The 25,639-nt window shown below is 48.9% G+C and overlaps 1 protein-coding gene across 4 annotated transcripts; it reads right to left on the bottom strand.

Annotated features, from left to right (window-relative positions):
- Positions 1-2,292: 2,292 nt before the first annotated feature.
- STMN4 (stathmin 4) lies at positions 2,293-25,340 on the bottom strand. 4 transcript variants are annotated; one of them, XM_075555707.1, is made up of 7 exons: positions 25,252-25,340; positions 10,275-10,365; positions 8,901-8,996; positions 7,950-8,030; positions 7,310-7,518; positions 5,686-5,877; positions 2,293-2,911 (listed from the first exon to the last, which is right to left on the bottom strand). In XM_075555707.1, the coding sequence occupies exons 2-7, from the start codon at positions 10,285-10,287 to the stop codon at positions 2,852-2,854; spliced, it is 651 nt and encodes a 216-aa protein (XP_075411822.1). In that variant the 5' UTR covers positions 10,288-10,365; positions 25,252-25,340; the 3' UTR covers positions 2,293-2,851. The 4 variants fall into 4 exon arrangements, with proteins under 4 accessions (XP_075411822.1, XP_075411824.1, XP_075411823.1 ...); XM_075555708.1 differs by lacking the exon at positions 2,293-2,911 and adding an exon at positions 4,952-5,006; XM_075555709.1 differs by lacking the exon at positions 7,950-8,030.
- Positions 25,341-25,639: the final 299 nt, after the last annotated feature.

The following is a 25,639-nucleotide window of genomic DNA, read 5'->3' as shown; positions in this document are numbered from 1 at the left end:
GAGCAAGTGTTGCATTGGGAGGCACTGTTGGGTAGTTCCGTTCTTAATTATACAGAATTTCTCGAACTGTGGTTTGATTGACTCCTAACACCTTCTTAAAATGTAGGTTCTAATGCAACCCACTCAAGAGATATTCCCATAATCTCCTGGCCAATAATCTCCATGTAGAAGCATCAAAAGCAAAGTCAATCTAGATTTTAACAAGCTCCCAGCAGGATTTTGATGTAAATTGAAGTTTTAAGAATCACAGCTTTCCGAGTTTTATCGTCTCCATTGGTTTGGAACCCCTTTTGATGCAGGGATTTGGGGTGGGGAGCAGGAGTTTGAAAGCTAGTCCCGTGACGAGCATCTAATTGGAGACTTCAGTTTTCAATGTCCAACTCTGGGAATTAACGGGACCCAGGAATGGAGAGGTCTTAGAGGGAGATTTTAGAATCCTGCATAATACTGATCACAAGCCTCCACCTTTTGATCTACACAGTTAACAAAGTCCTCTCAGTCTTACGTATAGTGCGTATATCAGGTGCTGCACAAATGACGCTTTGAGACAACCCCCCCCTCCAAATAAGATGGCTGCTCTTAATTCCATTCTATGCCAAAATTCTAGAACAAAGACTGTCAGGGACACAGAGATTAATAAAATGGATTCTTGTTTCCAAGGAATTTCAAGTCTAGTGGAGAGAAACATTGGACAAGTAACTAGTACCCAGTAATCAAAGCATGTAAGCAGTCAGAGGTACTGATGGTATCCAGGAACTTGATACTGGAATTGGGTTTAAAGAATGTAAAGGGATCAATCCGTCCAGGCAGAGAAGAGCAAACCAAGCCATGGGACTTGCTTGGAGGTGTCAGACAATACCTCGGGACTCACTGCAGAAGGAATGTAAGTATAGTGTTTGGGTAAGAGAGGGCTGGGAGCAGCACTTCCTTCCTGGCCATCAGTAGAGGAGGGCTGAAAGATGAGGTAAACTTATGCACCTCTCTCACTTTTGCTCAGAAGATAGTTCATGATCCCATGGCTCTAGTCTCTTGCCTTTTCAAGCAAAGCAGCTTCTTGAAGTGCCCAGTGCTGCAACCTGGAGTTCTGGCTCACTTCTCCAGCCTTGTCCTGGGGCAGCACTTTTCAAAGGGTTTTGGCTGCAACCACCAGTCAGAAATAAATTTTATATAGTGACCTTGTACAGATATACCCAAATATAAACAACACCTTCACTACCACCTGCACTGAACTTTAATATTTTTGTTTTCTGTTTTATTCAAAAAAGCAACAAAAATAAAGCACCACCAATGGGCGAAACCCACTAAGTTGGATCACACACTCTAGTGTATCACCACTATTCGTTTGAGGATTCCCATGCTGTGACTGATTCCAAGCCAAGAAGCAGTGCTGTGCAGGGTCTCCGAGGAGCAACTGGAAGCAGACCACGGGAATTCAACTCTTTGTTATCCTACCTGTTGTCTGTGGGACTTTGGGAAAGTCACCGCTTCTATCCCCACCATCCCTCATCTGCAATACACAATCATGAGTACCTCCTTCATAGGGTCACTGTGAGAATTGGATGGTGAGTTAGTTTATTGTGCCAACCTGGCCAATAAACACATGTGGGGTTAATTGAAGGGCAGAGGGATAAATGGCTCCATGAGCCTCGCCTTTCTAGTTCTCGGGTCTCTTGCTTTGTGATGGTTGCACCAGGGTGCAGCTGCTTTAGCCAGTTCCCTCCTTCAGCTGGCAAGGCTCACTTCCTGCAAGACATCCCTGAGAAGCCACATGGACCTACCCCGATGCAGCCCTGGGTGTTGGAACACCCATGTGGAGACCCCTGCCAGCGCTGAGATGTTTACACGTTCACTGACTCGGCTTTCCTCCTGCAGACAGCATCATTGCGTGTGTTTTGTGAGATGGAGGAGGACTTTGTGGATTGGTGTCGGACATATCGGTTCATGTTGGACTTGTGGGCTTGGGCAGCACTGGGTTGGGATGTTTTCTTGATGTGCACTTACCCTTTATATAAGACTCTCTTATACATGAGTTTCTGTGGATTTGTTTCTCTAATGTGCCAGACATACACAGATGGGATAACACACACGTCCATAGACCTAGACATTTTCCAGAGAGCTCGTAAGTGCGACCTAAGCCAGTGCTGTTAGGTGGGGCACGTTAGACAGTTTCATGGCAAAACTAAAGGCACAAAAAATAGTGTCTGCAACGTGTGAGGTGCAAACCAAATGCCAAGACCTTGCCATCCCTCACTCAGGAGACGCACTCGGGAAATAAAGAACTAGAGACGGGGAGTGAATGTTCATTTGTCATGATGATCAGAAATGGATGGATAAAACACATACACTCAGACCCTGGCCCCACAACGTCTCATCCCACCTGTTCCAGGGGGCCCATGCCTCCGGGCCCCACCCAACACTTTCCTGCGGGGTGTGTGCGTCCACTGTGGCACCCAGGACTGTGCACTGCACCCCAGCCTCGCACTGCCTCCGTTTTCACCTTCCCTCCACATGGTGCCTGGATGGTCAACGTCCAGGCTGAGATGTGAAGAAAAGCGCCCTGAGGCCCCATGGGCAGTATTGAAATGTCCGAGTTCTCCATCTGTTTCCCAACCTCGCTCACCTCTCCCCTCTCCCACCCCATTGCTGTTGCCCCGAAACACACAGGATGGCTTCACTGGTCAATTCTTCACATTCACAAACACCAAAAGCAGAGGAAACGACCCTGGGCCACCCTCCCCCTCCCCCCAAACCCCAGTGCTGGGAGAGCAGCCGGCGGCGCAGGGCTGCCTCGGGGACTGCGGAGCTGCTGCAGCTGTCCGTCTGTCCTGGAAACTTCTTTGGCCTCTCAGCTTTACCTGGAGGCCTCTTCTTTCAGCTCCTTGTTTTTCCGCACCTCCTCTGCGTGCTTGTCCTGAGAAGAGACACAGGGAGGTGGTTGGGTCACATAAGCCTGCCTCAGGATAGACAGCAGGAGAAGCAGAAATAAAGGATGGCCTGCACCGTTGGCGGGCCCTGTCTGCAAGGCCACCTGAGAGCAGGGAGAGAGTGTTGGCCAGACTCCCCGGGGGCTGATGCGATAGGCTGGCTGGAGCAGCTCCAGATCTCCATGGGTTGACTTGTGTCCAACCTCCCCTTAGGGGACCCTCTCCCAGTCACCTCGTGCCCATCAGCCTTTCCTTCCTTTTGGGGTTGGGGAGGCTGGTTGCTACTAAGGGTCTCTAAGAGGAGCAGGTGGAGCGAGCAGGCTTCATTGCGAGCTCCCCCGGCAGCTTCACTGGTTTGTTGCCCATCACCTAGGGAGAGCCCTTGAAACCTCCTTGGCGGAAGATGAAGGGTCTTCCATATGAATCACCAGAAGAACTTTTGAAAGCGTCCAGCTCCCGGGAAAGTAGGCTTTGTGACAAGTAGGGTCGGTTAGCCCCCTTTGTGGCCCTGCATAAGAAAGCCTCGAGAACTGGGATCTGGCTCCAAGGGCCACCAGCTGTGTGACCTTGAGTGGCTCTCCTCACCAAGCAGACCTCCCTGCTCTGCTCTTTAAAGGAGGGGGGTCAGGGGAAGCTCTTTCCCCTCTGTGACTTCCGTGTTTCCTTCAGGGGCTTAGCATGTCTGCCTTACATTACTGCTCATTGTGTACGTAGCTCTAGCTTCTGTTAGGAAAAGCATTCCTTGGGGACAGGACCCCTGACTCCTCATTTCTGTACCTCCTTTTCTCTAGCATGGCTTCTTGTACGGGGACATGCTAAGTATGTTATCCCCCCGGGGGCTGGCATCATCACATGTAAATATCAAGAATTAGCTTGTAGTGGATGCACAGGGACAATGCAGATTGCCAGGAAATATTTAAGCTACAAATTTGTCCCCGACGAAGCCCTGGAAGTTTCCATGCCCTTGGAAGTCGGAAAGTGATACGTGTCTAAGGTGGGTCTCAAACGTTGCTGTGTCTCAGCATGACCTCAGAAGCTAGTTAATAAAGTGCAGCTTCTCGGACTTCTTTTCCAGAGACCCCCGAGTTGTAGACCAGGAGCAGTATCTGTACTTTTAAACTTTATACCAGGTGAGCCTGGTACAGACAGCCAGTAACCCACACACAGATATTTGCTCAGAAGGCTCTGTGGAGGGTTTCTCTGGTCTGGTATGTAGCTAAAAAAACAAAACCCCACACACCTCCTGCCTTCACTAGGCTGCGTGGGGATCAGTAATCCAGAGAAGTGATGCCCACTGAAATGTCTACTGCCGGCACCTTGCATCTTTGAGCTTGAACTCGCCTCGAACCCAGTTGTTTCAGGAGCTGGGCTTTCTCAGGTGTGCTAACTCGATATCTACCCCTACCTCCACCTCCGGGGAGCTCTAATTGAACATCCTGAAAGGTTTGTAGACTTCCTTCCCTTGGCATCCACTGCCACCCCCTCGCTGACAAAAGGCTGTCCTAGGCTGTTTCCCTAAGCCAGGTCTTAGGAGAGCCACCTAGAGGTGGAGCCAAGAAATCTAGACTCTAGCACCAGGACCACTGCATAGTAACAGTGGGACCCCTGGGCAAACCATTCTGCCTTCTCTGACATGGTTTCTTCATCTGTCCAAGAAGGTGCAGCCTCCATCCTTTATCTTTTGAATTTTTTCTGAGAGTTCAGGCCCCATCCTACTGCAAGTGTAGATGGGTTTTGTTTGTTTGTTTTTAATGGAAAGATTTGTGGCAAACCATCCTTGCTTCAAATACTTGAGGAAGCCTGGACCCATGCCTGGATGACTTCCCTCTCGTATGATTCTTGGTGGAGTCTTGGCTGTCCCTTGGCAGGCACACATCAGAGGAGAGAGCCTGCCACATGTTGGCCTGCTCCAAGACCATCAGAGTATTCAGACTCCTTGTGAAGCAAGCCAGATCTTTCTAGAAGCTGTTGTCAAAGGTCTGAGACTATAGGTGGATGGCAGGAAGGAGTCGGGACCATGCTGCTCACCATGGGACGAGGCCACCGATCAGGTCCCGGGAGTCACCGCGCAGCAGGCGGCTCCTGGAAATAAAACACAGAGCGGGAGCTCTCCCAGGAGCTGCAGGAGAAACGGGGGCAGCCTGGAAACTGCGGAAAGGAGGCCAACGTGTTCTCAACAGAATGGGACGTGATTCTGCTGACACGTGGGACCAACCCCAGCCTCTCACGTTTCTCATCTTTAGGTGACACCGTTTGGTTTATTGACAAAAGGCAGGATGTTGGAGAGACCTGTGACTCGTTCAGTCCATGTCAAGATAATGGGAAGGAATCATGTTTCCTGCTCAATGGGCAGCTCAGCGCGTCATCCCCTTGGCATGGATCCAGGAGCTCGTGTCAGCATCTTGCCTTAAAACAAATTCGTCCATCCGAGGATGAAGCTAGGAATGTACCCTGCAAGTCGACCCCTACTTACTTTCCTCTGGCAGGGTTTTTCTAGAAAACTAAGTGGTATCACATCCCTAAGCCAATGAGATGTTTCAGTTGTATAACTGTGTAGAATGTCCCCCAAGAACTTCTAATATTAGGCACACTTTCTGTGGCCTTTGATCTCCCAAATCACTTTCTGAAACTCTCTAAAGATCAAACCTTATGCAACTAACCCCATGCTGGCTGAGGCTGCTTCCTCCCAGAAATGCCAGGTAGACTTGTCACGGAGGAAAGAGAGTTCCAGGAGCCTCCTGTGTGCTCTGGGAGCACTCACCTTCTCTTGCAGGCGCTCCAGCATGGCAGCTAGGTGGGCCTCCCGGTTCTCCTTATTGGATTCCATCTTCTGGGCCAGTTTCTCCTTCGCCATCTTAATGAAGTTGTTGTTTTCCTCAATGGCCTTTTGGATCACTTCCCGCTCGTGTTCTCGCTTTTCGGCCAGGTGTTTCAAGAGTTCAGCTTCCTGGTACTGGAAAAGCCCAAAGACAGAGAGAGGCCCTTGGGAGTGAGCATGCGGGGGCGCCTTTGGATCACCTGGTTTGAGGGTGCCAAGCCCACAGCACACCCCTCCTGAAGCCTGGTCTCTGGCCCGTTATCAGAAAGGAAGGACGCTTCCTGGATGCTCCCCCACCCCTTCTGCAACCTTCCCACTCCTAGATTTTTCTCCATCGTCTACTTTTAAATGCCCAAGGATTGTTTTTCCCCCTCATTGCCTCATGTGTTTGTATATTTAAAATTACTAAATATTTAGGGTCAAGCCCTAGTCTAGTAGCTTGGAAAAGACAATAGGGACAAGACACACACAAAGGACCATAAGCCAGCATGGCAGCTGACACGGGCCTCAAGAGACAGAGAGAGAGCGCTGTAGCAATTCGCAGGTGGAAGAGACTCGTTTAGGCTGGAGGGAAAGCTGACACAAAAATGGCACCTGAGTTGTGGCGTGTGGTGTCAGTCAATAAGAAAGCTCAGCAGCTCTGCTAAAAACCAAAACAACAAAACAAGAATTCACTGCCATCGAGTTGATTCTGACTCATGACATCCATGTATTACAGAAGGAAGTTGCAACCGCAGAGCTGTCTTGGTGCTGACAGGTGAGTTCAGAGAGCCTACCTGTGGGTTAGTACTCTAGCACAAACCTTTGGGACACCCAGAGGCCTAGAAAGTGTGTGCTGTTCAAACACACTCCCTGCCATCAAGTTGATTCTGACTCACAGAGGCGCTACCGGACGGAGGAGAACGGGCCCGTTGGGACTCCAGGCCGTTCAGTCTTTAGGCGCACCCACAGCCTCATCTCTCTCCCATGGAGTAGCTGCTAGGCTTGCACTGCTGTGTGATCCCAGTCCCACACTTCACCCATGACCTCAGCAGGGCTCCTCCAGAAGGTATGCCCTCCCCCTCACCCGCTTCAAAAAAAAGCAACAACAAAAACAACAAACCTCCCTTCCCTGAAGTCGATTCCGACCTACAATAGAACCCATGGGTCTGAGTAGAGCTGCCTCTGTGGGTTTCTGTGACTGTCACCCTTTATGGGAAAAGAAAGTGAAGAGACACCAAACCATGTCTTTCTCTCTGCCTGCTCCAATTAAGGACCCCTGAGCCCATTTCTTCATTGGGTCACCTTTCCCTAAATCCTTCATGCTTCTCAATGTCTTATTCTCCTTACCGTGCATACAAAGCCCCCTCTTAGAGGTGACATGGTACTGTATCTTACTCACTAACTGAACTGTAAGCTCTCTCCTACACAAGGTCAGGACCTTGACTCCTTCGTTGTCTAAGGGATGCCCAACGCGGGGGAGGTGCGGCCTATAGATCGGTTGGTGGTGACTGAAGCCTAGCTGAGGGTCACTGCCTCTTTCCAGCTCCCTCCTGCTGGGATGGAGGAAGGAAGGGACCGCTCTTACCTTCCTGCGCTCCTCAGCTGCCTCCAGCTTCTTCTGGATCTCCTCCAGGGATGGGTCTCGCCGCCGAGGCAGGGAGGCATTGAACTCAGGCACCCCGTCAAAGGAAGGAGGCTTCAGGATGACTTCGAAGGACTGGCCCGACGTGCATTTGTTCAGCTCAATGACCTCCATGTCAGAGATGACGCACCAGTTCAGGTCCACGGTGTCTGCTGCAGCGGTAGGAATGGAGGTGCTCAGCCCCAGAACGACAAAGGGGTACCCATAAAGCATGCACCTCTTCCACAGGGGAAAGCGGGAAGCCCCAAGGAAAGTTTAACAACAAGGGCCCTGGGTCCACCCTGAGCACTGGTACCCCAAGTGTATGGGCTGATGACCTGCCGGTTGTGAGTCGGGGACCCCAGGGAGTTTGTCGCCACGCAAGGTTTCAGGCTGCACTTGGAGGGGGTCCCAGGATGTGTCATGTCTGACGACCCCCGCAGCCACACTGGCTGCCTTTACAGAGCTGAGCTCCCCGCTCAACATTGTGATCTATTGGGATCCACCGGGGTGGCCTTCATCCACCGCCCACCGCCCATCCTCCGGGCGTGCAGTTTCCAGTCTGACGGCTTGGCCTGTTGCCCTGGCTCCCGACGCCTCCTACCCCGCTCTCTTCTTGCTCTCCAGTCAGCACTGGCTTCCCGCTGGCTTGCGCCTTTCCTCCTACACTGTCTCCCACACCAGCCTAAAGGGAAAGAACCATCTCAGGTAATCAGGGCACTCCCGTCTCTCACTGACGCGGCAAACCCGTCCCGGTTAGGGACCCCCACCCCACCCCCAATGCAGAAGGGGCCTCTTCCCTCCTCGGCGTTACAAGAGGGTGCAAATGACTAATATGCTCAGGGACTAACAGAGGTTGGAGGTAGAAGGCCACCCCGAGGTACCTGCGAAGAGAGACCTAGAAACCTACTTCCAGACTATCAGCCCTTGAACACTGTGGAGCGCAGTCCCACACAGACCCAGTCAGGGTCATTGCTCCACCTGTTTTCTTACTATTACCTGCTCATCACGGAGGCGGAGGGCCTGGCTGTTTTGTCGTGGGAGTCTGTCTCCCTATCAACGGGGGCCCCAGGATGCCTGAGCCTCCATGAGGGGACCGAAGGTCTCTCCCCACCTCTGAGCGCTCCTCCAGCTGTATCCTGTCTCACTGAGGGATACTGTTTTCCTTGGAAACTATCTGTCACCACACCCTTCTCTCCTCTCCCAAGGGTTCCCTGAGGGCGGACTTTCTGGTTCATCTTTGCATTCTCCAGGGTGTCAATTTGTTCCACGAATTAACAGAAATCAAGATCAAAACTACTCTGTGGAGGGTCTGACTCGGAGCTGGAACCTGGCTGTCCCCTCCCCCTGGCCGTCCCCCACCCCAAACCCCCTCCAGTCACACACTCTGCGCCCCTTCATCATGGTGCTTAGACCCTCAGAAGCATCTTTTAGTGGGTCTGAGAAAGGAAATGTGACGCGAGGATCTTTGGGGAATTGGGGGTGGAGGATATTGTCTGTACTCCAACACACAGGAGATCTTAGCTTCCTGTCTTCCTGACTGGTCTCTACTTACCTTCATATTTATAGGATGATTTATTCAGGGGGTCCGCCAAGAAGCAGGAGCAGAATAAGGACACCAGGGGGAGCTCTTTCATCTTCTCCTTGTAGGCTGCAGAAACATTCCAGACAGATGGAGACGGAGAACCCCACCTAACCTAAGAAGCTGGCAGCTGTGCAGGCCTGGCCAAAGGGGCTCCTGGGTATTACGTAGGTTTCCAAGCTACCCAGAACCTGACCTGGGCTAGGGAGCCAGCTACCCTCTTTGCCCAATGCTGCCCTGCTTCATTTTCTGTTGTGATTCCAACCTACTCTGTCCACCTGTTACAACGGGAGTTTTCTAGGACTCCCACATGGCTTTATCATTCCTCCCAGTTCATCTTCTCCTCCCTTAGGACCACGTGCAAAATGCTTTCAGGGGAAAAACCCCAAGCACCGACTCTGGCAGCCTGGATTGAGGTCTCTAGCTCCCCACACTGGCCCCAAGGAATTCCAGATTGCTGGAGATCCACAAACCTTCTGCTGACGGGAGTTACCAGTCCTGCCCCAAGGGTGAAGAAGTCTTAGGAAGATGGGGCATTGTTACCGAAGTGCGCTCTGTGTCTTTCGCCCTCCCTGGTTCCAAAGTCAAGCTGTGTGCCCTCCCTGACTTTTTCAGAGCAGCGGTCAAAGGCAGAGGGACCAGTGTCCTGCCACCACCCCCAACCCACCCACCCATCTATTGTGCCTGTGCTTGGGAGTTTCTTGAAAACTAGGAGGCTGCAGTGCGAGCTGATGGTTTGGTGCTCCACACACTCCTGTCCTGCCCCGGAAGTTCCCCAGCCCGTTTGTGCGTGCCCATGAGCTCTCTCCCCACTGAGTCAGTCTCGGCACTCCGCTTACCCCCAGCACAGTGCCCATGCCAGCCTCCCCCTTCCCTTTGACACACTCAAAAATAGAGCGAACTGTAAAAACAGTACATGCTTGTCTTAGCTCTTTTTTTTTTTTTTACTGCAGATGAGCCAAAGAAAGGAAAACTCGACTGATTCCCCCACCATCTAGACCAGTGGTTCTCAACCGGTGGGTCAAGACCCCTTTGGGGGTCAAACGACCCTTATCACAGGGGTCGTCTGATTTACAACAGTAACAAAATGACAGTTATGAAGTTACAATAAAAATAATTTTATGGTTGGAGGGGTCACCACAACATGAGGAACTGTATTAAAGGGTCACGGCATTAGGAGGGCTGAGAACCACTGATCTAGAGATAACCAGTTCTAACTCCTTGGTGTATTGCCTTGTCATAGATCTGTAATCAGTCTGTGTCCTTATTAGTATACATGCACAGAGGCGTATACAGAAGTTGCCCATGCTGCTGCGTCTCTATCACCGAAACACATGTGGTACCTACCTGCTAGGGTCATGTTCTCTGGGGTCTGGTGGCTGAATCGGGCCAAAAGTCACAGAGCAGGTCTGTCAGCACCTCAAGAAGTTGTACGCTCCTGAAAAGGTGGGGTGGGGGGGGGAAGCGGAGACAGAGTCTTTTATAGCTGACAGGTGATTCTCATCAAGGTGGTCTTGAAGCAACAGAGAGAGACTCTCCCACCTGGAGGCCCTCTCCAGCCTGTCTTCCCTTTCCTAAACACTGATCCCAGCAGGAGAGCTGCCACCCGCTTCCCATGGTACCTCAATTAAGCTCTGCTGGCGTATACTCCTCAGAGCTTACTCATTGGCCCCCAGTCTTAAGTTCCCCCCAAACCAAACACCAAGCCTGCTGCCATGGAGTCAGTGTCCGCTCACGGGAGGCTCATGTGGTACAGAGTGGGATCATGCCACAGTGTTCTTGTTGTTGTGGTTTTTAAGAGAGCTGATTGCCAGGCCTGTCTTCTGTGGTATTACTGAGTGAATTCAAACTGCCAGCCATTAGGTTAGTAGTCCAGTGAAAAATATTGAGGTCACTCAGGTGTCTTTATGCCACCCAGACTATGCAATCACATTTTTAAAAAAAAACACCTCACTGCCATAGAGTTGATGCTGTCTCATAGCAACCCTTCAGGTCAGGGTAAGTCTGCCCCTGTGAGTTTCCAAAATGATAACTCCTCATGGGAGTAGAAAGCCCCATCTTTCTCCCTCAGCGAAGCTAGTAGTTTTAACTGCTGAACTTTCAGATTGCGGCCAAATACATAACCACTACCCAGCAGGACTCCTCTTGCAAACATAGAGTTCCCCCAAATGATCAAGGGCTGTTCTACCTGTTCTACCTGGCTCCCAGTGCCCTTATCCACAGGGGGAGACTGGTGTGAGCGACCAAAATCCTAAATCTGACTTGGGGGGGCAGTTTTTCTCAAAATAACAATATATGTCCTCAATTTCGTCCTATATGCACCCTATGCCTTTCCCTAGCCAATCCAGATAGGTTTGCAAAACATGTGACCTTCTGGAAGCCAACGGCCAGCTCTTTCTGCCAAGTCACTATGCCCCATTCACACCATTTCAGGTACAGAGGATGCTGTGCCACCGTCCTCCAAGAGGGAACTAGAGAAGATGGTGCCATACTTCTTCGGTGTTTTTTTCCCCTTATCCCCTGTGCTAGCTGCCCTGCCACAAACTGCTGGCCTAGGCGCTCCATGAAACCAGTCAGGATAGCCTTGGACCAGGAGAAGAAATGCACATTCAGGAATAATACCATTACAATGTGCTTGTGAGCTGGCAGAGATCAGCGGGTACCGGTTATCGTGAGCACACGGATGGGCAAGGGCCTCCTGGTGTCAGTGGCACCTGGAAGGAATCTCCAAGGCTGAGTCAGAATGAGGCTGCAGGGAAGGCAATCTGCCAGGGAACAGCACCTGCGAGGGAGCGCATGGAGGTGAGAAAGCATGGTGCTTGTGGGGATCTCAAGACGTGAACCCTGAAGAGTCGAGAGAGGAGGCGGGTGAGAAATGGAGGGAGTAGACCTGGGAGGGCGCAGACGAGGGTCGGTGACAAGGCTTTCCTGAAGGCTACCACCCAGAGAGTGAGGAATGGCCATTGGTGAGTGGCTGTCATGAGAACATTTGACCTTAGTGGCCACTGTCTCTGCAGTGGGTAGCGTGACACACTGTCCTCACTGCCGACACCCTCTGAAGCCGATTCGGAGTCCCTTTCCTCGGCCCAGTGCGAGCAGTGAGTGTGTTTGCCGTCTGAGCACCAGGGTCCATATGGGCTGTGGACTGAGGGAGGGGGGGTTGCCTGCATGTCTTTTAGCAGCTATTACTAGTCACATCACACTTCTAAACCCCTCTCCCCATAGGAATTCTTCAGAGTTGCTCCCCTGCATCTGACACAAAGGAGGAGGCACATCATAAAATGTGAGTTCAAGTTTCTCTTCCTTCCACGCCAGTGTAGCTGAAAAGAATGGAAGGGGATGGGGAGCCAAACAAAGTCCATTGCCATCGGGCTGATTCTGGCTGATAGGAGCCCTCCAGGGCAGAGCCGGGCTGCCTCCGTGGGGTTCCCTAGGCTGTCTCTCTTACCACATCTCTCCCTGGCAGAATGTCTGGTGAGCTCACCCCTTCCCCCTCCACACCCTGCCCCACTCCATAGTCCTTGCCTCCAAAGGGTTATATTGCCCCGAGATGACACACAGGTGGGTGGGAGAGCTCAGCTTCATCCCAGGTCTACCCTGCAGTCTCTCATTGTTCATCTCTGGTTTTGCGTTTCCAGAACAGGGGGCTTGGCCACATCCCCATCCCCTCCTGGTACAATGAACCTTCTCTCCCTGGGAGTCAAGCTGGTCCTAACCCTGCTGCTGGGAAGCCTGGTGACTAGCCTGTCCCTGGAGGGGGAGGGGTGGTCAGGGTGCCTGGATGAGACAGCCCTAAGCCCTGGTCATGAGACTCCGTGCTGCACAGTCCAGGCTCATGAGCAGACTGAGCAAACCCTTGTCCGGAAGGCAGCTGGCTTCAGGCTGTAATCTGGGCATGGATCAGAAGTGGGGACTAAATGGAGGGACACCGAACAGGATATCCTAAGAAAGAAGGGGACCTGAGCTGATTTTGTTCTGTAGATGCCACTGCTTGGAGTCACGGAACATGCTCCTCATCCGAAACTAAGAATCATAGAACCTTGTGCAGGTTAAAGCCCCTTTCATCCGCATTACCCGGCTGGTCTTTACATGGGTCTGGGCCAGGCGAACAAGATGGGTGTTACTAGCTTTCCTTTCAGATGAAGAACTTGGGGCTCCTAGACAGCATGACACTTGGCTACACTGATGGTAGCTATAAGCCCAGGCCCCAGGGCTTCTCATTGTGAACCAAGGGATCCCCTCTGACCAATGGAGGGATTAGATGCTAACTGGGATTCCTCCACCATCCTTGGAACTCTGGGAAAGCAATCAGGCTTGTGAAGATGACTCAATTTTAAAACTGGATAAACTCTCACTCACTGCCTAGTCAATACTGAACCATAGAGACCCTATAAGACAGGGTAGAACTTTCCCGGTTAGTTTCCAAGACTGGAACTGTTGGTGGAAGTCGAAGGCCTCAGCTTTCTCTTGAGGAGAGGCTGTGGTTTGAAAATGCAGCCCAACAAGTCACCACCCCGCCACCAGTGTTCTTAAAATTAGATCAAGTGCTCTCTAAGTGGAAGAAGGGAATTCCTGGGTGCTCCAACAGCTGACATCCTCAGCAGCTAACTGAAAGGTGGGAGGCTCAAATCCCACAGAAAACCCTCAGAAGCAAGGCCTGGCCATCCACATGGAGTGGATTTGATAGCAATTGAAACTGGTTGAAAGGAAGATAACCTGCTAGGACTTTTAGGAGCAGAAGGAGTTAAGCAGTAATTTAGACGTCTCCACTTCACAGGCTGGATTATGTATAGTTATATATAGAGAGAGACATACAATTATGTATAGATGTAATCTTCTCTGTGTGTAACAAGCTCATTTCCATTTTCATGATAATCTTGTGAGGTAGGAATTATTATCTTCATTATATATATATGAGGAAATTGAGGTTCAGACATTGTGTGTGATATTTTCACTTAACGAATGACTGTGCAGGGTCCAAATCCAGGACCTTTCACCAGATCTCAATGACTGATGCTGACACGAGGTCTGGTTTTCTCCTCAGGATAATCTGGGCACCTGCGGGTATACATGTCCGCACCCACAGTCAAGGTATTTCAATTGCATGTAAGACCCCAAAGATATTGCCCCGAGGTGATATTCAAGAAAGGACACCGAATGTAAAGGAGGGAAGGAAAGGCAGTCTCTTGTGGAGCATTATCACTGCAAATGGGTCCAATGTCATGGAGTGGAGGCAACAATGTCAGGGAGCTTAGCTTTGTCCCTAATTAACCTGTGGCATGGGCATTAGTGAGAAGGCTTACAGACTGCTGTAGATGCAGTTAGGTGACAATGTAGCACCTGATCACTTGATCTCCCTTATGCTGCACTTAAATTTGTTCTACTTCTTAATAATGTCAGTGTTCTTTTCCGTTGAGATTTTTATGTTTTACGTTGCTATTCCTATTAGTTGCTTTCTTTTGAATGTTTTTCTGAACATGAAATCCAGGATAGGTAAATCTATAGATACAATAACTGGATTAACAGTTTCTTGAGAGTACAGGGGATTGTGGGGAGCGATGGGGAGCTAGTAAGGATGAGTGCAAGAATGAAGAAAACATTCTAAAACCAATTGTACAAATCTTTTTGATGTGACTGATCTATTGAACTGTATGATATGTGAGTGATATGCCAGTGAAATGGTTTTAAAAAGGGAAGAAAAACCCCTATGGAATCAAAGTTTCTGATTATACATGTCAGAGTTGCTCCACTGGTGTCTGCTCTGATAGTGTGTGTATGTATATATATATATTTTTTTTTTTTCTCTCAACAACAACTGCAAGAATACGTTAGAAAACCTTACGGAACACAATGCTCCTTGGACACACACATGGGGTCATGATGAGTCAGAATCAACTGAATGACGATGTTTTTATGTTTGTCTTCCCCTTTACACAAGTTAATAGATGTCGACATGCTAGTTAAATCAAACTCAATGCCATTACTTCGATTCTGACTCATAAGGACTGTGTGGGATAGGGCAAAACTGCCTTGGTGGGAGACTGGAACCCCATGAGGAAGTAGAAAGCAGAGGAGTTAGTGATAAACTCACAAAGTAGAGATCTAGGACATATGGAGATGAAGAGCGAGTATATTTTGAGTGGACACAGAAATGGCTGATCATGAAGGTCTAGAACCAGAGCTATTGCTTGAAGAGAGATTTCATGGGATGGCGGGTGAGGAATGGACAGCTGACAAATGGCGGTGTGGTCCCAGGGCACATGTGAGCAAAGGGTTCTAAAGGAAGAGCTCCAAAGCCCATATCCATCAAGCCAAGATGACTCGGAGCTACACTGTGAGACAGAGTGGTATGTTTAAATGGCTAACTTTGAAGTTAGCCGCTCAATACTTAACCCACTGAGCCACCAGGACTCCTTAATCACAAGGTCTGAGTTCCCAATTTCCCCCAGAACATAAGCGATGGTGAGACCTGGTGATCACTAGCCAGTGGTCTGAAATTAGAGGCATTCTCACTGCCAGGAAACACGTGGGATGTTTTGATTCTCACGGCACTGAAGATGAAGACTTTTGGATGGTGCACGCCATTAGCGCAGTAGGCTGCTAATGGAAAAGTCAGAGGTTCAAATCCACACACAGGCACCTAGGAAGAAAAAACCTGGTGATCTACTTCTAAAAACCCAGCCACTGAAACCCCGATGGAACACAGTTCTCTGACACACATGTTGTCAATTGGACAACAACTAGTTAGACTGAGGAAGCTACAAGCCACTGTTTTGAGGTCAGGGACCAGGTATGCAAAATGTCCAGCAAGGCATACAAGAATTCCACACAATGGATAGTGGATCATCCCTGCTTCCCTGGGGATTAGAGTTCCTGGAGGTCACACAGTGAGTTGGAGGCAGAGACATGCACTAACCTGGATAAGAGAGAATAACCCACCGGAGCAGCTTCCCGTGAAAATTAGGTATGCAGAAGGGATTCTCAAATAGAAGAACTTTATGTGGTCAAAATGGGGATCCCCCCACATCCAAGTTTTCTTGGCGTCGTTTATGACCAGGAAACAGACAGAGAAGACTGTCGTACTCTTCATCGACATAAAGCCATTCACTGGGGCACTGCTGACCTCCTAAAGCACTGTGACTGCCCACGTAGCCAGTGTGAGCAAGCATGCTGTCTATAAACTTATGCCACGTGCCCACATAATGCCATCAAAAACCAAACTCACTGACATCTCATTGATTCCAACTCATAGCGACCCTACAGAACAGGGTAGAACTGCCCCTGTGGGTTTCTGGGACTTGTGGTTAGCAGCTAAACTCATAACCACAACCCCTCCAGGACTCCTGCATAATAAAAGCAGGATGTGTCAAATCCCATGCGAACCATTTTTGAGGGATACGAAGTTAATGTACTTCCAATTGGTTTGAATAGAATGGTCCCTGGCAAGGGTTTTACACAAGATATATTAAGACCTTGGCAGAGAATCACAAGAAGTATTTATGGGTCCAGAAGCAATGAATTCTGGCCCAGGGTCCACTGATCACAGTCCAAGAAGTTGGCACTTTAAGTCTGTACAATCTTATCAGTCTCTTATGAAGTCCAATTGAAGGTATATATTCACCCAAAATAAGCCGCATGAACCACCTGAATGTCACGTCTCTTTGCTTTGGGCTGCAATAATATCATCTCAGAACAGTAACCCTGCTTATTCCATGTCAACCAAGGGGTTCTGATTGGCAGCCAAGTGACTTATTTTGGCTAAAAATAAGAAGGCAAATGAGTTCTTAAAAATGTGGTCTTAATCCTTGTCTCCGTGTTTATTAATTCCATGTCAGGCCCTCTACTAAGTCCTAGGAGAAATATAGGGGTTTGATGATGGAGAAGCGAACCAGATATGGAGGGTGGACATTTGAAGGCACATAGGCTTATGGAAGCTCTACAGGCACCGAGAGAAGGAAAGGGCATTGGAGTGAAGAGTAGTGACGAGTGGGCAGTGCCAGTGGGACATATTGACAGGAAGGGGCCAACGCAGGATATTTCTTTATCCGCAGACTCTGGAACACCAGCCCTGCCAAACCATTCCCTCTTGATTTGCTTCCAGAGACATCATGAGGAAGAAAGGATTGAGATAGTGTTGAAAAGCAACCTCTACAGGGTACCTAACAGGCTTCAGTTGTGCTTCCAGGAAATGAGGAGGTGTCACCTATTGGCCAAGGCTGATTGCTAGAGGTCAGGGTCCCAACATCATAGTTTTCTCTGTTCATTTGCAACAGTGATGTGGGGGGAGGAGTGTTTGGACGGGGTGGGGGGGGGGGAGTTGGGGGGGGAGGGGCACACTAGCCAGAGAAGTAGAATTAAGGCTGGATTATAAAGCCAAAGTCAAACTCACTCCCATGGAGCCAATGATGACTCATAGCAATCCCCTGGGGGGTTCCCAGACTGTAACAGTTTTACAGGAGTAGAAAGCTCAGTCTTTCTTCTGTGGAGCTGCTGGTGGTTTTGAAATGCCAACCACGTGGATAGCAGCCCAATGCATAACCACTACACCACCAGGCCTCCCAAGTCTGGAATACAAACTACCTAAAATATCCCACGGTGCTGGGAATTCTTGGCCCATTTTCATTTTTGATTTATTACATACAAAAGAATCACCATTGGAGATTATGGCCCACGGTACCCAGTGCTTGTGAGAGGTACAGGTATTAGATTTAAAGGCTCATAAATGCATCGGAAATCAAAGGAATCCTTGTCATCGTATTCCTGGTCGCCACAATAAAGAGTGTATTAGGAGTCCCTGGGAGCCCAGGTGGCACTGTCAGGTAAATGTTGTGCTGCTAACCACAGGGTTCGTAGTTCAAACCCAACAGTAGCTCCTCAAGAGAAAGCTGAGACTATCTGCTCCTGTAAAGATTTACACCCTTGGGAATCAGAATTGACTGAATGATAATGAGTCAGGAGGTAGCACAAAGATAAAGCATTCCTCTACTAGCTGGAAGGCTGATGGTTCAAATCTATCCAGAGGCATCTCAGAAGACAGGTCTGATAATCACCCTTTGGACACTTTATAGAACATGGCTAGTCTGATACCCACGGGATCGCCATGAGTTGGACCTCAAGTCTAGATCAACTCAAGGGCAACTAATAACGACAACAATGAACATCTTATATAGTCCTTGACTGCTCACCCAGCATTTTCAAGTGAATTTTTTTCTTTTATAGACACTATTTAATTACAAACGTTACTATGATATTTCGTGAAAAGAAAATAAATCCCTGTCGTCTTGTTACTTTACTCCTATTGGCATGTTCTTCTGGTCTTTGCTTCCCTAGCCTGTTAGCTTTGTGTAGTTGTACTCAGAGCATCAGGGCCCTGGCTGCTATAGTAGTGATGCATTGCGCTGCTAACACAGGTCAGCATTGTGAAACCACCTCCTCAGGAGAAAGACAGGGCTTTCTACTTGTGTCAAAAGTGAGTCTTGAAAATGCAGAGTCAGTTTTACCCAGTTCTGCAGGGTTGCGATGAGTCAGAATCAACTCAGTAAGTTTGGTTTGGTTTGGAATCAGAACATACACATTTTATAATTTAATTTTACCAAGTCCTAAAACACAGACATTATTATACCCATTTTACAGATGATCATCTAAGATAAGGGACATGATTTGTCCATGGTATTACAAGTAGAAAATGACATTTGAATCAGGGTCTTCTATACCAAGCTCCTGCTTATGTCCAAATATTTTTTGTGTTCCTCAGAACCAAGATCATCCTTATATGTAAATAAGGTAGATAATTACCCATATCATGTATTAAAATGTACACACATAATTTATCAGGAGTAACCAATAAATCACTTTCCTATCACCAGAGAACAGTAATGCAGTATGTAGACATTCCCAGAGGGTCATGCTCTGCTCACCGTGTAGCCCCACGGGTGGAAGGAGACACAAAGATCTCTGGTGTTTCCACCGCCGTTCCCTTCTCAGATGAGAGGATCAAGACCCAAAGGGTCTGGTGCCTTCCCAAGTTCAGAAAGTCACAGCAACGCCAGGCGTTCAGTTGATATTTAGTTTCACTAAGAGCGGCCTCTTGTTTCCGCTGATGTTGTTCCTACTTTCTTTGCTCTTTCATTTCTGTCAATGTTCTCGAAGTCTTGCAGCTTTTAAAAATGTTTACATTAAAACCATTTATTTATAGCTATATTTCACTATATGAAGAATAAAACTACCCCTCATCCCTTACTGGTAGGCATGCCGAATGATCTCACCACTGTGGAAAACCGTTTGGCAGGTCATCAAATATTAGAACATAGAACTCCCACATCACCCAGCAACCCCAATCACAGGCCTATACCCCAAAGAAGGAAAAGCGGGAACACAGGAAGAACTGAGCAAGCGATGTTCGCTGCAGCACTTTCCACAGTAGCCAAAAGGTAGAAGCAATCTAAAGGTCAGTCGCAGATGAACGGATAAGCAAAAGGTGGCGTGTGCATCCAATGGAGTATGGATCAGCCACAAAGAGAAAGGACGTCCTAACAAACGCTTTGGCAGGGCTGATCCTGGAGAACGAACTGTCAACTAAGTCAGTCAGAAATAGAAAAAGGGTTATGATCCCACTTATGTAAAATAGCAAATATATAGAGACCAAAGCTTATTAGTGGTTATCGCTGGTGGGAGACAGGAGGTAGGGCGGAGTCATAGTTGAGTTTCTGTTGATGGTGATGGAATAATTTGGGCACTAAGACAGTGGCACTAGTACGACATGATGAGCATAATCATAAATATATATGTATATATATGTATTCAAACTGGCTAGCGTTTTGTTTTTTATATATGCACCTGTATATATATGTGTAACTTTAGCCCTAGTCCATGGGAGCAAGATGAAGCTTTTTACCCCCATAAAGAGTTAGAGTCTTGAAAACCCACGTGGTTGCTATGAGTCAGAATGAATTTGATGGCAGTGAGGTTATTTTTTAAATGTGTCTGTGCATATGTACTATGCACGTGTGTTTATATATGACGGAGCTTCAAACATTCCTGGAAAATTGAGAGAGAGTGGAATTTTTCCATGAACTTTTTAGTGTGTGTGTGTGTGTGTGTGTGTGTGTGTGTGTGATCACTCTGGTGGTGCAATGGGTAAGCACTCCTTTGTTAAATGTGAAGCTGGTGGTTCAAACACACCGGCCACTTCAAGGAAGAATAATCCTGCTGCCCTGCTCCTGTAAAGGGCACCCAAGGACCCGAACTGACTGCAACAGGTCGATTCTGACTCACAATGACCCTGTGAAGCAAAATGGAACTGCCCACAGGGTTTCCACAGCTGTAATCTTTACAGAATAAAGAGCCTTGGTGGTGCAGCAGGCCGAGCATGAGGCTTGTAACTCAACTAGGGCAGTTGAAGTCCACCACTTGCTCTGCTGGCTGCCTTAAAACCGTGCGGTCTCAGAAACCCTGGGCAGCAGTTCTAGCCTATCGTGTAGGGTCATTATGAATTGGAGTCAACTCGATGGCAGTGGACTCATCTTAATGGAGGGGTGACTAGTGGGTTCGCATCCCTGAGCTTTCAGTTAGCCCTGGAGTATTGAGCCACCTTGCTGCCAGGACACCTTCCGTAAAGAATGCACCCTTGGAAACCAGAGAGGGTAATTCTCCTCTGTCCTACAGAATCACTCTTAGGTGCCCTTGACTCCGGAGCACCCAACAACCTACACTTACCCCAGTAAACAAAAATAAACACAGAAAACCATGTCTGCTGAACATATGTGATAGGGAAGATCTTCTTTCCTCACTACCAGTAGACCATGATTTCTATCAGGTCTCTTTTGCGTGTTTTAAAATGATTGTTCCTTTAGTTAACTGGAGTATTTCTTCTTGTGTTTTGTTTGTTTTTTTAAAGGAAAGGGTCACGGTCTGTCTGCTGAGTCCTGATAAAAGTGGGTTTTCCCAAGCAGGGTTGATGACAGCCACATCTGTCCCAGCACCAATAGGCCCGCTGTGCTCATGCTGGAGGTGGCTGACGCTGTTTCTTCCATGGTCCAGATTTCTGGGCACAGACACCCACATTGTCTGCTATAAGGGCCCTCTGCCCACTCCCCATCACCACTGTCTTCCATCCTGTAGCCTGAACTTCACTCTGTTCTCTGAATTCACGTTTCCCAATCTGTCCTCTGCGCTGGTGGGTTACCTGTGCTTTATCTTAAATCAGGTCAGTCCACCCCAGGCCCTTTCTGACCTGCCACGTTCTCCTGCCTCCCACAGCCCACGTCAGACAGCAGGACCCCAAGGGAATGACACACAACTACAGTTTAAATTCCTGTTGACAGGGAACTTTAGCAAGGTCATGAGTAAATGAGGGAGTACATACGTGTGTGTGTGTGTGTGTTTCTTTCTGTTTTCCTGGTGGGACTAGAAATGTCAAAACCTGGGGTTGGGGGAGGATGTTGTTTTTAAAATGTCGGGAGATTTTTCCCCATGCCCCTCAAAGTAAAACAGAAACAGTAGAAGTTTCTCAGCCTGTCCCATCTCTAAATATAGTCAATGAGAATTAAACAAGCAAATCCAGTTATAAAAAAGATGCACATTTATTTGCCAAGATTTTCTAAATGGGGGTGGTGCCTTTTCTAAATGGCATTATAATAATTAAATCTCACATATTGTATGCTTTTCACAGAATTTCTATCACTCCGAAAAATATCCCCTTTCTCCCCACAAAGGACGTCAAAACCCCTGGGATTCTATGTCTCTAAATGAGGCTCTCCAGGTAAATGGCAAAACCATATAAATATTTCAGGGGCAGGGGGCATCTTTGGGCAGAGAAGCTTAGGGGATTTGGAAAAGGTAAGCCATTCTTTAATTGTGGCCTTTGTTCTTACCCATCCTATTATTTAGAATCAAGAACACCCAAGATTTAAATTTTTAGTGTTTTTATACATGGTTGGATTAATGTAGACATTGTTGCTCTCTCTCTCTCTCTCTCTCTCTCTCTCACACACACACACACACACACACACACACACACTTTCTCTTATCCCCTTGGGCCTGTGTCCTCTCTCCTGCTCCCTCTGACTTACTATCTTGATCCATTGCTCTCAGTCTTTGTTGCTCTATTTTGAGGTTCATCAATCAGCACACTTCCCTTCTATAGGCCAGTGTGGTTAAAATGGCCTCGTCAGCATCTCTTGGTCCTTGGGGTTCTTAGACTGAGCCAAAATGAGCTCCAGATCTCAAGCACACCTCCCATTCAGTTGTATGAAACATTCCCACGACTCACCGTCACCACCACAACCGCCCATAGCAGGGTTAGACAATCTTCCACTCAGGATGCAATGGATCAGGCCAACTGGCTGTGCTTTTAATGAGTCCTTTAGAACAAAATGTGTCCCCAAAGAACCATGCCTTTCTCTTAAAAGAATGTTGTTGTTGCTTTAAGTGTTGTTGAGTTTATTTCAACCCATAGTGACTCCATGTGGTTGAGTAGAAAAGCCCTTTGGGTTTTCTAGACCAAAATCTTTCAGAGAACAGCTCACTAGAGTTCTCTCTTGAAGCCTCTGGGTGGGTTTGAACTGCTAACGTTTCTGTTAACAGATGAATGCTTAACTATGGTGTCACTGAGGCTCCTTTTTAGATCAGATCAAACACATTCAGGGGAGAGTGGCCATAGATGGAGATCCTTTTATTAAAAGAATACCAAAACCAAACCAAACCCATTGTCAACTCTAACTCAATAACCTGTAGGAGAGAGTAGAAACAACCCATAGGCTTTCCAAGGTTATAAATATTTCCAAGGTTATAAATCTTTATGAGAGCAGACCAACAGCAGACCTCTTTTTCCCAAAGAGCAACTGGTGGGCTCAAGGTGCCAAACCTTCAGCTTCACCACTGTGCCACCAGGGCTCCTTGGTTAAAGAATACTTGGATTAAATTGTGCCTTTGGGGCAGCAATTTTGTGCCCCAATTTTGTGTCCCCAGTGTGATATATATGAAGGAGACGACCCTTCTAGTTCAGTCTAGGAAGAGTTTTCCATAAGCAGATAGTCTGGGAGTTGGAAGAGAGAGCAGTCACTTAGCCCAATATGTCTCCACCTCTTTTGACTGAGCCCTACAACAAGGAATGTATTTAAATCATGATCCAGTATGTCGGTGCCATGTTACTACTACACAGGCACGTGTACTCAGATATGGATACTGATTCATTTATATAGGAAGGGGCTTCCAAAAGGTTGTGAGAAAATTTCTTTTAATTCCGTGAACTTTCTGAAGCCCCGTGTCTCTGTCTCTCTTTCTCTCTGTCTCTCTTACACACACAGACATAATTGAAAATATATCAATGAAAATATCTATACAGGAAACATGTTTGACCCTAACATGTGGGCTGTAAGGAAGCCTGGTGGCACAGCCTTAAGCACTCACCTGCTAACTATAAAAGGTCAGCATTTCAAGTCCATCAGCCTGCACAGGAGGAAGATGTGGTAGTCTGCTGCCATAGAGATCAACAGCCTGACAATCCTCCAGGGCAATTCTATTATGTCCAATAGAATCTTTATGAGGCAGAATTCAACTCGAAGGCTATGAGGTTGGTTTCGTTTCTATGGGATGTGCTCTTGGTTTTGACTATTCCATTTTATCCCATTCTGCTTCTCACATGGTCAGCGACAACCCACAAAATGGATTCACACTCCAGCAATGGGTCCCAAATCAGTAGTTAAAAAGACACTAATCTAGACCAATCTCCAAACACAGTACACAAGTCCCCTGCACAGCCTTGCTCTCTAGTGGTTGTCCAGCATCTCCTTGAATGCCTTTGGTGATGGGGAGCTCCCTGCCCACCAGGCGCATGCTCCCTGCCCACCAGTGGTGGACTGTTCAACCAGTTGAAGCGCCTCGTGGACGCCAAATGTGTCCAGGGAGTGGCCTGGGTGAATCTGAGGACCCCACGGTGCCTGGGACCAGCTGATAGGTGCTCAGCAGTTCAGAAAGGCAAACACCGTTTCTAGCAGAAAGGCTGTGGAGGCTTGGGTAGTTGGCCCACCCTAGAGGGTAGGGTAGGGTGGCCAGGAGACTCCAGCTCGGGAGCGCGGCATCTGCTGCTGAGCCGGTCACCTCTGCCTCTTCAGCGCTTCAGCCTCTGCCTGTTTCCTCATCTGGCGGATGATCTCATTCCCTCTGGCACCCTGGCTCCCAGCCTGTGGGAGAGGTTGCCTCCCTCTAGAGAGGGACTCAGCCTCCCTCCCGTTGAGTCAGGTTCCCTCTCCAGCAGCCCCCACCACCCCCCAACCCCGCCCCTCAGCACTCCAGCAGACCACCTCTGGCCATTCCCACCTAGCCTTCTTCTGGGAGTGTCCCTTGAGACTTGGAAGTCTGTCTCCCAGCCTGCACTACTATGAAGAGCCGCCAGCACATCTCTGCACCCCTGGGGTCCGGGAGACCCACCCTTTTTTCAGGACAATGAGACTTCTCCACATCTGATTTTATCTTCCTGGAGAAATCAGACAAAGGCAGCAGCACCGCGTGGGGAAAGAGCTGGCCCCTGGACATCAAATCTCGGGGGCCGCCCCCCCCCCAAGTTTTCAACACCCCCTGCCCTGGCGGGGGCTGGGGGTGTGTATGTGTGCTCAAGAAAATGACACCACCTGAACGCTGGTGAGGGCAGACGGTGGGTGGGCTGAGCCCAGTCGGGCAGGGGCAGGGCGTGGCAGTTCCGCGCCCATCCGCTCTGCTCCAGGTGGGATCCCCTGGACCTCGGAGTGAGGCGGGGCCAGGAAGAGGCGGTGATCTCATTGTATCCTCAGCACCACGAGCAGGGAATAGTCATCCCGTGCAGAGATAAAGGAGAAAGAAAAGACGGATGACCAAAATGGGGAGGGAGGCGAGGGAAGCCAAGAATGAGGGTGAAGATGTAAAGCCCAGCGTAGCTTCTAGCCTGGAAGGGGCTTCTGGGTCAGAATCAGCTCCGGAGGCAGCCAGACTCGCAACAAAACCTTTCCCCTTCCGCCACAAACCGTTTCAGTGCAGGAGTAACTCACCAGGGGCATTTGATCCAAAAGCGACCCTAGCAATTCCCCACCCATCCTCTGGGTACTCAACTCTAGAATCCAGTCACATCTGCAGGTCACCCATGCCCCTTCGCCTAGTGCCATTCTTTCTGCTTCATCCTATTTCCCCCTAAGACCTGACAAAGTTTAACTGATTGAGTGAAACCAACAGCCGGATAATAGGTACTCTCCGTTTCTTCGATCCCAAGTGCCAGCTCTGCTCCTGCCTTTTTGTTTCCCTTGCTTTCTGCGTTTGAAAAGCCTCCTCTCATTTGCATCGCAATCCTGCTTACCTGCAGTCCAGTTAGAAGCGAGCTGTTCTCTTCCTCACTCTCTCAATTAGTGGTACCCAGGGCTCCTCTCAACATCAGCACCGCTGCTGGGCTCTCGCCATGACATCATCTCCGAGCTCTGTGATTGGCCAGCAGTGGGTTGCTTGGCAATTGGCCGGTCTCCTCTGGTGGAGCAGGGATTGCCTGAGTGAGTAACTCTTCGCAGGCCAGAGAGTGGAAGGATGATGTCAGACAAAGAGCCTGCTTTCTGGGTCGCCTGTGGAGCTGAGGAGCCAGAGGGTGATGGTGGGGATGACCAAGGAAAGGGGGAGTGGTGTGGAGCAGGTAGGGAGGTAGGGTTGGGGGCACAACTTGCAAGCTGAGCTGGCCAGAAAGAGCACTGGGGAGG

The sequence above is a fragment of the Tenrec ecaudatus genome, chromosome 8 (assembly GCF_050624435.1).
Source record: "Tenrec ecaudatus isolate mTenEca1 chromosome 8, mTenEca1.hap1, whole genome shotgun sequence".
Classification (NCBI taxonomy): Eukaryota; Metazoa; Chordata; class Mammalia; order Afrosoricida; family Tenrecidae; genus Tenrec; species Tenrec ecaudatus.
This window is presented reverse-complemented; position numbering and strand designations above follow the sequence as displayed.

Coding starts and splice junctions, on each gene's coding strand:
- STMN4 (XM_075555707.1), bottom strand. Junction 7,519..7,949: donor GAGAGCAAGAAGAGAGCGGG/GTAGGAGGCGTC, acceptor CTACCGCTGCAG/CAGACACCGTGGACCTGAAC. Junction 5,878..7,309: donor CAGCTGAGGAGCGCAGGAAG/GTAAGAGCGGTC, acceptor GGGCTTTTCCAG/TACCAGGAAGCTGAACTCTT.